The sequence below is a fragment of the Panthera leo genome, chromosome C1, assembly GCF_018350215.1.
Source record: "Panthera leo isolate Ple1 chromosome C1, P.leo_Ple1_pat1.1, whole genome shotgun sequence".
NCBI classification, from domain to species: Eukaryota; Metazoa; Chordata; class Mammalia; order Carnivora; family Felidae; genus Panthera; species Panthera leo.
This window is the reverse complement of record NC_056686.1, coordinates 46,181,177-46,193,444: the sequence shown is the minus strand read 5'-3', so window position 1 is coordinate 46,193,444 and position 12,268 is coordinate 46,181,177. Positions and strand designations below refer to the sequence as shown.

At 39.1% G+C, this 12,268-nt stretch overlaps 1 protein-coding gene across 9 annotated transcripts in view; it reads left to right on the top strand.

Moving 5' to 3' along the window:
- DAB1 (DAB adaptor protein 1) overlaps positions 1 to 12,268 on the top strand; it is a 406,242-nt gene that overhangs the window by 119,384 nt on the left and 274,590 nt on the right. For all 9 annotated transcript variants that reach the window (XM_042951826.1, XM_042951825.1, XM_042951821.1 and 6 more), the window contains exon 2: positions 7,061 to 7,263. In XM_042951826.1, the coding sequence (XP_042807760.1) occupies positions 7,197 to 7,263 (67 nt within the window). In that variant the 5' untranslated portion in view covers positions 7,061 to 7,196. The remainder of the gene's footprint in view (positions 1 to 7,060; positions 7,264 to 12,268) is intronic.

The following is a 12,268-nucleotide window of genomic DNA, read 5'->3' as shown; positions in this document are numbered from 1 at the left end:
CAGCTTCTCTTTGTCTTTTATCAGTATATTTTTGAAGGATACAGTCTCCTCCCCCCTTCATTTTTAAATACATGATCTGACTGGATTCCTGGCAAGAATACTACATGGTAGTGATATATTCTAGTGAGGGCATCACATGATCTCCATCTGCCCCTGTTTGTTAATGTTAATGTTAATAACCTAATTGAGGTGTTGTTCAATTTCTCATTGTATAATCAGTCACACAAGTATAAGCGGTAGGTGGGAAGATGCTTGAAGACGTGCAAATGTTTTCTCATCAAAAGTTTCCCTGGATTTAGCATTTATGGATGATTCTTGCCTAACTAAGATTTATTCTGATGGTTGCCAAATGCTGATTTTATGCTCCACACTCCCTCTGTATATCCCAGGCAGTACCTGTTCTTCTGTAAGCAAGACAGCTTTTCTTCTTCCTTTTATCTGTTATCACTATGGATTCATGGAGTGTTTTTTTTCCCAGTGGTGTATTATTTATTACCATCCTTAAATTACATTGGTGTTAAAATTATTCCAGATTAGGCCGATGATCGCACCTCCAAGATGGCTTCTGTATCCTCGTGACATATACCCATTGTTTGTGTTTTTCTTGAGCCCTTCCTTACTTGATAGAATAACAAGATATTTCAGGCTCATCTTACACCTGTCCTACCCTAGCTCTGCCATCACCCATTTCTCTAAGAATCCCTGGGTCTTTTTACTGGAGAATGGTAGTAAACCAACATCTAGGTATTACGTACCACATTGTCACTTGGGTCTCTTTGCTTCTAGGCCCGTTCAGTGGACAGAGCTGGGAAATATATTTATATAAATGCATGTATGCGTACGTACATATACAGATGCATGTATATTTTATAAATCATGAGTTTGCTGGAAATCACCAATTTCCAGTCTATCCCTACAGTATTCTTTCCTGGCTTCCCCCTTTCCATAATTTAATGTCTTCTCTTTTATAGCGAGAACTTGGCTCCCAAGAACATCTAAGCCTTTCTCCCTTTGTCCAATCCTGTAATACATCTAAAATAGTTTTGCAGTTGCTTGGCCCAGAACACTAACAACAACAACAAAAAGGCTACTTCGGGGTTTTTTTTTGAAGCTCCTCCTGCTACACTCCTGCCCAAGACTGAATGTAAACCGTCAGATTCTGTGTTCATAAATTATTTGGATTAGTTCTTTCTCTCACCCCTTCAGCGACTGTGTTTGTGATGTTCATGTGAGATACAGTTGGATTAATTTGTCTCAATCCACGTCCAGTCGTAGCCTTCCCCCTACTTCTCACGCCTGTTCATTTATTTTTTCAGGTATGTAGAACGATAGCTTCCAAATGGGGGAGATTATGCAGAAAGCTGTACTCTGAGAGGTATCACCCTCTGCCATAACTTTCTACCCAGTCACCTCGTCACCACCCCGATTTCCCCACATAACAAAACAATGTCGCTGTGCTCTGCCTTGTTGGTCCTGTGTTTCTTTATGTGAAGACAAGCAGATTTATGTCTCTTTTCCTGACTGCCCAGATCTTCCCACCTACTGCCCTGACTGCTCATTGATCTTCCACATGTTACATACTTGGTGATGGTCTTTCCATTTTACTGATGAGGAAACAGGCTCCTCATCTGTCCCAATGGAAACTTTTGCACCTTGTTAATAAATGGCCTGTTTTGGGTGCTTTATAGTTTGGATAAAGCTGATTAAAATGCCCAGGTCACAAAATCACTGTGCGGGTAGTGGCAGGCAGCTTTTAATCCCCGCGATTGCTGCCACATGAACCTAGAGACCTGCCTTCTGGGAAGACTCTCTTCATCTATGTTTTAATTACGGGATATCCTTTTTTTTTTTTTAATCTTTATTTTTAATGTTTATTTATTTATTTTGAGAGAGAGAGGGTGCAAGCGGGGAATGGGCAGAGAGCGAGAATCCCAAGCAGTCTCCACAGTGTCAGCGTAGAGCCCGACTCGGGGCTCGATATCACGCACTGTGAGATCGTGACCTGAGCTGAGATCAAAAGTCAGACGCCTAACTGACTGAGCCACGCAGGCGCCCCTGGGTTATCCTTATAGACTGAAATTTGCAGTGTTCTTAGCATATCACAAAGGCTTCCATCTGGTTGTGGGACCTGGCTTGGAGGTTATTTTGTTTTAGTCTTGTTTGATTTGGGGGAAATTCACATAAAATAAAATTAAACATTTTAATGTGTACAATTCAGTGGTATTTATTACATTTATGGTGTTGTGCAGCCACCACCTCTATCTTGTTCCAAAACCTTCTTATCACCCCCAAAGGAGACCCTGTGCCCACGAAGCATGTGCTTCTCTTTCCCTGCTTCCCTCAGTGCTTGGCAAGCACAGATCCGCTTTCCATCTCTGGATGTATCTATTTTGCATAGTTCATATAAATGGAATCAAACAGTGTGAACTTTTGTGTTTTCTTTTACTTGGCATGATATTTTCAAGGTTCATCTGTGTTGTAGTATGTATCAGTACCTCATTCCTTTAAATGGCTGAACTAATACTCCTTTGTATGGATATTCCACATTTTGTTACATCCTCTCACCAGCTGATGGGCATCTAGGAGTATTCTGAATGAAGGGAGAAAAAGAGTAGTTTATACCCTGCCCTGTGCTGTGCCCCTTAATAGCCATGTGACCATGGACAAGCTACTAAACTGGCTTCTGCTTTTCTTTATTTGTTAAATGAAAATTAATAATAATATCTAACTCTTGGGGCACCTGGGTAGCTCAGGTAAGTGTCCGACTTTGGCTCAGGGCACGATCTCACGGTTTGTGAGTTCGAGCCCTGCATCAGGCTCTGTGCTGACAGCTCAGAGCCTGGAGGCTGCTTCAGATTCTGTCTCTCTCTCTCTCTCTCTCTCTCTCTCTCTCTCCTTCCCCTACTCTCTCTCTCTCTCTCTCTAAAAAATAAATAAAACATTAAAAACTTCAAAAAATAATATCTAACTCTTCAAGTGGTTGAAAGATTCAGTAAAGGAAGTTCATAGCATAGTACCGGCAAATAGTGGGCCCTCATAAATGTTAGCTATTCTACTGTAGGATCATATGAGCTGGGTGGGTGGGGGGAGAGAAAGCACGAGTTTGTGTTATAGGAGGTGTTTTACTATGTTGCTCTGTTGTAGCTGCTCAAACCTTTGTGCTTGATTGTGTGTGTTTTGTGTTTTTTGTTTTTTAAAGGCCTTTCTGTTTTCTCTGCTTTGTGGTTTGGTGTTTTCGTGCCTCCCCAAACTGCAACCCACCCCACCCCCCCACCGATCACTGAACACGGAATTTTACATTTAGAAGCAGTTCACTAGACAGAACGTCTGTAGTGGAATGTTACATAATTCACATTTAGATTTGAAGAGCTCATTATAAAAAACCTGACACACTTCAGGAATATTAAATTACTGCAGATTGTGTGGAGCAAAGAAACATTATTGAAGCATTTCAAAATTCTAGGCGAGCCTGAATTTAACTGATAGGGTCCCTCAGCTTTTACTGGGGGAAAATGATTTGAGTTGTCACGTGGTTTCTGGCCCTGGGGGACTTTAATCTCCTTAATTACAAAGAAATGAATTTCCTAAATAATTTGGAGTTACTTCACAGCATATTCCAAACCTCTGGCTTTTGGAAAATTAAAGGGGATGCCAGAGTCTGGGCCATGGTATGGTCTCTCCATGCTGCAGCTTCCGTATTTAACTTTTTATTTGAAATGATGTTGGTTTCCTTTCATTGTTGATAACGGGATGTACTTCAGAAATCCACAAGTAATGCTTTATAACACTTGAACACAGTCACAGTTTTGTCGAACAAGCGGTGCTGGAAGTTCCCACAGAATAGGGAGAGGTGCTATATTGTGCTTTTTATACAAAGTTGAAGGGGAAAGAATGGCCCAGTTCCTAACCAGTTTTATATACAGCCTTTTAAGAATGCTTGGAATTGTGTAAAATCTATATATTTCAGCTCCTTTTATTATTTATGTGTTCGATACCTACTGTGTGCAAAACAAGCACGATGGACATATCTCTTGGAATTGTGTAAATCCTATATGTCTCAGCTCCTTTTATTATTCATGTGTTCGATACCTACTGTGTGCAAAACAAGCACGATGGACAAGAGATAGATTCTATCTCGTCCTGCAGTGTCTTTACAGAGCAGACTTAACCTGCCTTAGTTTCCTATTCTATCAAGGGAGGATAATAGGATGGACTTGTAGTCACATACACCCAAATGACCTTGAGCAGTTAACACAGGAAATTATTAGCACCTCACATTTACTACATGTTTTCCAGGAGATGTGGCAGACCCTCTTCCAAACATGTGATGTGTGTGTTCACACTTAATTTCCGCAGCCACTCCATGAAGTTGATACTGTTACCCCCATTGTACACATATAGAAACTGAGGCCAAGAAGGGTTGGTAACTTCCTCAATATGACCTTGATTGTAAGTGGCTGAAACTATGCAGCTTGCCAAAAAGCAGATCATAATATAAGTAGGGAGAGATTCTTTGTAATCGAGAGATTGGAAAACCTTTCTGCCTAAGATACTTCTTTGAACTGAACCTTGAGGGGTCAATAGAATGTCAACTCAGACTCGAGAAGAAAGAGTCCCTAGAAAAGTAACAGCACAAGGAAAAATTGGGAAGATGTGAAAGTATGCCACCTCCCTACTAGACTTATGTCTCCTTTTGTCAGTTAGGCTGTTGATTTCAAGTCTCCTTGACTTCGCACAGCTGGTCCTTTTGCCTGAAACTACCATTCATTTATTTTTTATACATGTATTTATTGAGTGCCCCTTGGTCCTTCCTCTTATTATCCACTTGATATAAGAATTATTCTTCAAGACAGCACAGTATAGGGCTCCTCCTCTGAGAGGTCTCATTGACCTTCCAAGAAAAGGTGAATGCTTGCTCCTTTGTTCTCCAGTACACCTGGTATTTGTTTTAGTTCTGGTTGTGTGTATTACAGTCCCTTACGTGACTAACATCTCTTCTCCTCTGAGTATCTTTGAGGACAGAAATAATCTGTACTCTTAGCCAGTGTGGTTGCACAGTTGATGTCTTGTGACACGAATGAGCCAGCATTTGCACTTGGCCCATGGTACGTTCTTAGTAGATATTCATTGCAGTGAAATGATAAGTATTATTAATAAAACAAATTATGTCCATGAGTGATGAAGGTTTGTGGCTCTGTCAGCTCCCTTGGAGCATTGTCTTTTGTCGGGAGAGAGGTAAGAAAGGGCGTGAGGGCTAGTGGTGTGGTCCACATAGATGGCACAAAGGTAGCAGGAAAAGTTCTCATTTTCTGTGTATGATTTTATGGACCCCATTCTAGGAAGACAGTTTTCCATTTTCCTTGGTTGTGGCTTTGTATCCTGTACCTCAGTCTCCTTTCAGTCAGGGCCAGTGTTTTTTTTTTTGTTTTGTTTTGTTTTGTTTTTTTAAGTAGATAGGTTGTTAACAAATAAACAAACCAAGTATCTTTGGATGAGGTGGGAATTTCCCCATTATCGAGCCTTACTCTAATTTTACTTATTTCATTGTTGTTTTTTTTTTTTCATCCAGGTATAATTAACACACAGTGTTCTATTAGTTTCAGGTGCACAATATAATGATTCAATCTCTATGCATTACTCAGTGCTCATCACGAGAAGTGTGTTCTTAATCCTCTTTTCCGATTTTACCCATCCGCCATCCCCCTCCCCTCTGGCAACCCCGAGTTTATTCTCTGTCTATAAAAGTGTATTTGTTTGTCTCTCCTTCGTTTATTTTGTTGAATTCCAGATATCAGTGAAATCGTATGGTATTTGTATTTCTCTGACTTACTTCACATAGCATAATCATTTCTTGCAATTTGTAACAACATGGATGAATCTAGAGGACATAAACCCTACCATATTTTATGTGACTTTTATATTAGATCTTCTAGTTAAGCCATCTTTAGTTGTCATGATTAAGAGGTTCATTTTACTACTCTTTTTGAACGGAAACTGGCATTCAGGGTCAGCCTTTCTGGATTCAAGCATTCTAGCTAAGTGGGATGAGCTAAGAATTGGCTGCACGGTTTAAAGATCCATTTCTAGTAGCTTTATCTTAATTTTCTTTAAAAATGGATAACTAGTGAAATGTTTATTTTCAACTGAACTCTCACATATAGCTATCTGATAGATAGTCACTGGGAAAGACTGTTGACTTGACACAGGAAATACATTCATTCAATTTAAATGAAATCAAATGAGATAATGTATGTGAAGCAGTAGCTAAGGGCATAGTGTATAGTAAGTGCATAGTAAATACTAGCTGTAATTGAAGTGGTTGTATTATCATTATTATCATTATTATCTCTTCCCAGCACAGTGTCGGGACTTAATAGTACCTAGTAGTGTGCAATGCATATTTATTAAAGAAAGAATGAAGGGACTGTGTGGCTGCCTGATTCTTTTCTTTTTCTCCTCACATTAAATGCTTGTCTGCTCTTACAGCCCAGGAAAAAACTGACATAAAAATTGGCTTGCTGGAAAGTTTCTCAGCCCCATTTGTCACCTTACCCTTGGAGCCCAATTGTATGTCAACTCCATGTCCCCTCTGATGCCTGGCAGTGAGGGACAGACCACAGGTCACTTCCCTATGATCTGCTTTAGCTGCCAAGGCTCTGATCAAGCTTGGCTGATGGATGGGTGCCCTATTGTTGGAAATGTCTCCCCGGGGTTGCTCAGAAAATGTGCCTTTGCTATATTTTCTGGGTGGCATCTAGTGCTTGAAAGCAAGAAACATGGAAAACTAGAAGTTGGGTTTTGTCCTTCTTGAAAATCCAGTTTTAAAAGATCTATTTTGAGTTAGGTATCTAGCTTGAGAGACAGTTTTTCAGATAGACCTCTCATTCCCTTCGCTGCATACCCCGCCAATGACTTGATGAAATTGTGTGTGCAGTTTCCACAGGGAGACCACGATTTTCCTCTTTTTGTATATCTGACTGTTCATTTCCCCTCTTCCCACTAATTTTTGTTTAACCTCAAAAGGGTGATGATTCTAAACGTCCTCTTCCTTGATTTGTAGCACGCGGAAGGAGTGAATGAAATGTGCAGCTCGGGGCATTGTTTCTGAAGGGAGGAGTCATTCTCTTGGAGAGGAATCCTCCATGAGCCTGGCCGAGGCCCGGGATCTGTGTGAAGTGGACTAAGGATTTAGTAGGATGTCAACTGAGACAGAACTTCAAGTAGCTGTGAAAACCAGCGCCAAGAAAGACTCCAGAAAGAAAGGTAGGGTTGATTTGTTCCTTCCTAACTGGCTGTTGATCTGTGCAGTGCCTTGTCTCTGGAATGATGTACAGTACTGTCTTCATGATGGCATATGGTTTTTAATGGTTGCCAACTTAATTTGCTGTTTTCTGTACTTGTAGTATAATATTTAATGGCTTTCCCCTGTTGCTTGGGTAAAGTCCCAAAATTATGTTCATAACATATAAAGACCTTTTTGATATCCCTTCTCTCCATCCTTCCAGCAACATCTCTGCCTAGCGCCCTGCCCCCTATCCAACCGTGTTTACCCTCCAAGCATTGTGTCTACTGTAGTTCACTGTTGCAAAGTTCTCAAATTCTAGCAGCACCAGAATCACCTGGGAGGCTCGTTAAAACACAGATTGCTCGGTCTCATCCCCAGAGCTTTTGGTTCAATAGGTTTAAGGTAGGGTCCAAGCCTTTATTTATAACAAGTTCCCCAACAGCAATTGATGCTGTTGCTTTAGAGACCAGACTTGGAGAACCACTGGATGATTAATCCAGCCTGAAATACTTATGTTGCTGTCCAATTTTTCCTAGACTGGTTCCCTCTTATTCTTCAGGTTAGTACTTACCTTACTCCCCACATGGGGTTGGTTTATTTTGTTTTTGCTGCAATAGCACTTTGTTAGTATCTCACTTTATTAAAAATGCCCTGTGTTTTTTTCAGTTGTACTATATAGTCCTTCAGAACTGGACCTCTCATTCACCCTTTAACTCCAACACTTAGAAAGTGCTTGACCCAGAGGAGTCACATACGTATCTTTTAATGAGGACTGGCACGCATAGGTTGATCATAAAGTAATTTTATCACTTTTCAGGTTTTCTGGGGAATTTGGCCCTATGGCTTTATGACCATGCCTTTCAGTGTGTTTGTCTCCTGGTTGAAATTAGGTGTAAGCAACTTCATGCTGTGTGTGTGTGTGTGTGTGTGTACACGTGTGCATGCCTGTTCCCTGTGGTTTCAGCTCTTTCTCTCCCCCATTTTCTGAGCTGCATGGAAGAGGATTAATAGAGTTCTCTTTCAGGTCTTGAAATCTGTCAATACGGACTTGCCAACCGGGATGCACTTAGTTGCTTTGTATAGGCAGTGATTTGTTTTGAGACACTGCTGTGCCGGCCCGGTCATGTTTTGGGATGACACGTGTCTGACACTCTGTAGGAAGCACAGGACATAAATGTAATACATGTGCAGCTCCTGGACAGCCAAAACCTCAGGAAGGATTGTAAATTTTGCTTTGGATGTTTACTTGAAACACAGATATTTTGGAAGTAGTCTATTTTATTTTCTAAAACTTAATGTCAACCTTTATGCATCATGGGCTGAGAATAATAGGAGGAAAGCAAGTGGGTGAGAAAACAGGTCTTGGGAGAACTGCTACACGGGAAGGGGGTGGGGGGAATATTGCAGACCATGATACGTACTAGAATTCAAAAGCTTTTTCAGTGAAAACTGACACTTATATTTTTGCTTCAGATTTAACCTTTCCACGAAACTTGTGCTCTTGAATGCTTAATATATTGAGAATTGTATCTTACTGCATATCTTTTCATTCTTAATCTTAACATGCAAAACGAGGGGCATCCTAAGGAAAGGATTTGGGTTTCCAGAACATTGGCTCAGTTGAAGATTTGGAATGGGAGCATGAAGGTGACCTTTTTAGAACCTCCTCATCTTAATGTCTTACATGGTTCTAAAATCAGCATGATACATATGCAAGGAGTATCTGCTAGTGAGTGGCCAATACCATGGAGTCTGGGCAGGCTGACTTGGATTCAAATTCTAGCTGTGCCACTTCCTAACTGTATGACCTTACAATGTTACTTAATCTCTTTGAGCCTCTGTTTTCTCTCCTATAATAAGGATAGAATATTACAAACTTCACAGGCTTACTATGAAGAATGGTTGAAATAAGGTGAATTAAATACTTAGTATAGTACTTGGTGTATTACAGGATCAAAAAATCACCTTTACTTTTTTTTTCCTCTTCCTTTCTCTTGTTCCTTCCCTTTCCCCTTTATCCTTCTCTCCTTACTTCTTCTTGCCCCCTTTCTTCCCTGTCATCTTTATCCATTTCCCTCTTTTCTCTATTTCTCATCTCCCATTTCTACTCCCTCCCCCTCATTTTCCTCTTCTTCATATTCATCGTCTTCATTGTCTATATTATATTGTTGTCTCCAATCCCATTCTAGAACAAGGGGACCTTAAAAAGTACATACCTGATTTGTCCTGAAGTAAGATTTTACAATTGTTTGTAGTTATGTAACAGTGATGAACAATATGCATTCTTGATATACTTATTTGAGTCAAGGCACCATGAAAGCACGTACATACATTTAAAAAAGAGAGAGAATGTGTCTGTAACAGGATTAATTTATTTTGTCTTCTTCAGTTTCCACTGTCGAACACTATTCCATTAAGCAAATGTTGCTGACTGGATCAAAATAAGTAGAACTTGAAAAGGAAATATTAACAGTTTATTTATTGATCTTGAATCTTGATTATAATACTGTTTACTAAACTTTTTAACTAATTCTTCCAACTCCTCTTTGATTTTCCATGGAAGCAACATACAGCCTTTTAAGTAGGTTTCTATCTTCCTCTCTAACCCTTAAGTAATTATTCTTTTTCTTGTCTTATTGCATTGGCTGGGTCAGTCAGTACAGTATTTAGTGATCGTAGGTATCCTTAACTTGATCTTCAATTAATAGAAATGCTTTAAAGTTTCATGTAAGTTTGATACTTAAATTCTTACTAGAATTTATTAGTTTTTTTTTATTAGAAATTATTTTTTATTTTTTATTAGAAATTATTAGAAATTATAAAATTTCTATATTTTTATAAAATATATTTTATTTTATAAATATATAAAATTTATATAAAATTATATTTTATAAAAATATAAAATTATAAAAAATTATAAAAAAATCTATTTTTTATTAGAAATTATTAGTTTTCATTCATGTATCGTTGTCTAGGAAGTATTTTTTTTTTATAAATCCTGAATTGGCAGGTTGAATTTTATCATATGCTTTTTCTAAATTTATTTAAATGATTTACATATTTTTCCTCATAATTTATATTGTGGTAGATTTTACTGTTGGATTTTTCTAATCTTCATTTTTGAGGTAAATACTATTCGTTCATGATGTATTATTTTCTGTATATGGATTTGATTTGTTGATATTTAACTTAGGACTTTGATATCTCTCTTCATCAGCATGATTGGCATATAACTTTCTTTTCTTGAACAATCTTTGGGCTGGTATTTTAAAGTTTATAATTTCATACAATGATTTTTGTTGCTAAGGAAACTGAGTAATATTTAAGCCTCTTTCTGGAAAAATGTATGTTTTTCTTTTTTTTTTAGTAATTTCATTTGACTTTTTAAAAGCTGCATATGCTTATTACTGAAAATTAAAAGAAACAAAGTAAGCATGAATATTACCATTAATCAAAAATAACTGCTGTTCTCATTCTAAATTAATTCCTTCTGGACTGCCTTTTCAGGATATGTGTTTGAGATCATACTATTCATACAATTTTGTATCCTGCTTTGTTATTTGACATTATTTTTTTGTGTGTTATTTGACATTACTCAGATTATTACATGATATTACAGGCTAGAAGAGTTTTCCCCCTTTGGCAAGATTTAGATGGTTCCTGGGGCAGATATTTTATTTCCTAAAAAAGAATACCTGACCATGTGGGTTATCTATCATGAGGGAGAGTGGCATAAAGAAAGTTAAGAGGCCCTTTAGAATTTCTCACAAACCTACCACCCTGGTTCTTTAACCCAGGCTGTTGAAATGAAGTCAGATAGTTTCCAATACAAGTCACAAAGGGGCACATTTCACCATAAAATGCATTTCTACACAGGCCATTTATGAGATGTAACTGGAGTATTCACAATTCAAATAAGGGAAAGCTTGAAAGTAGTAAGAAATGAAGTTGTTTTCTTCATTTCATTTTTATTGGATTGTGTCACTACACATACAGCTTGTCAAACGGTGCCTATTCCAGGAGTGGAATTTGATGAAGGACGAGAATGTATATTTTCAGGTTCGTTACCTGCCATCGAAGGGGAGAACGGTTGACACACTTCTTGTTACGGGTAAACCCAGCATTAGGCCACCCAGGAGAAGACTGTGGTAAAGGTATATGTCCCAGGATGAGCACATGAAGACGTTTCTGGGGGCATTGCCTAGAGTTTTTCAGTAGGCGCTGTCTGGTAGCTTAGTGTGGTAGGGAGAGCACTAACTTTGGAGCCTGACCTGGTTTTAAATTCTGACTCTTTTCCTTCTCTACTGCGTAACCAGAGATCCGTTATTTAGCCTCTTTGAACCCTGTTTTTTTTTTAATTTTTTTAACATTTGTTTATTTTTGAGACAGAGAGAGACAGAGCATGAACAGGGGAGGGGCAGAGAGAGAGGGAGACACAGAATCTGAAACAGGCTCCAGGCTCTGAGCGGTCAGCACAGAGCCGGACGCGGGGCTCCAACTCACGGACCGTGAGATCATGACCTGAGCGAAGTCGGACGCTTAACCGACCGAGCCACCCAGGCGCCCCTGAACCCTGTTTTTAAGAGTGTGTGTGTGTGCGTGTGTGTGTGTGTGTGTGTGTGTGTGTGTGTGTAATACATGTCATCTGAAGGGGGAGGGAGATAATCATGGGTTAAGGTCCAGCTAGGGATCTGCAACATAGCAGCTGCCTGGTCAGTGTTAGCTTTTCTGCCCTCTTTCTTCTGAGATCACAGTTCAGCACTGTCTTCTGATCCTCTAGAAACATGTGGAAATAAACTTATTCACTTTCCTTATATTTATATGAGAATTAAATCCAAGGACCATTAGTTAACAAAACAACAACAACAAAATGCTACCTTATTTCCTCCTCAAAAGATTTGGCCACAGCAATCAAAGCCCTGAGGAGTCTAGGAGAAGTTGGTTGTCCTATGGCAGATACCTTAGCTTTGGAGCCACATCAAG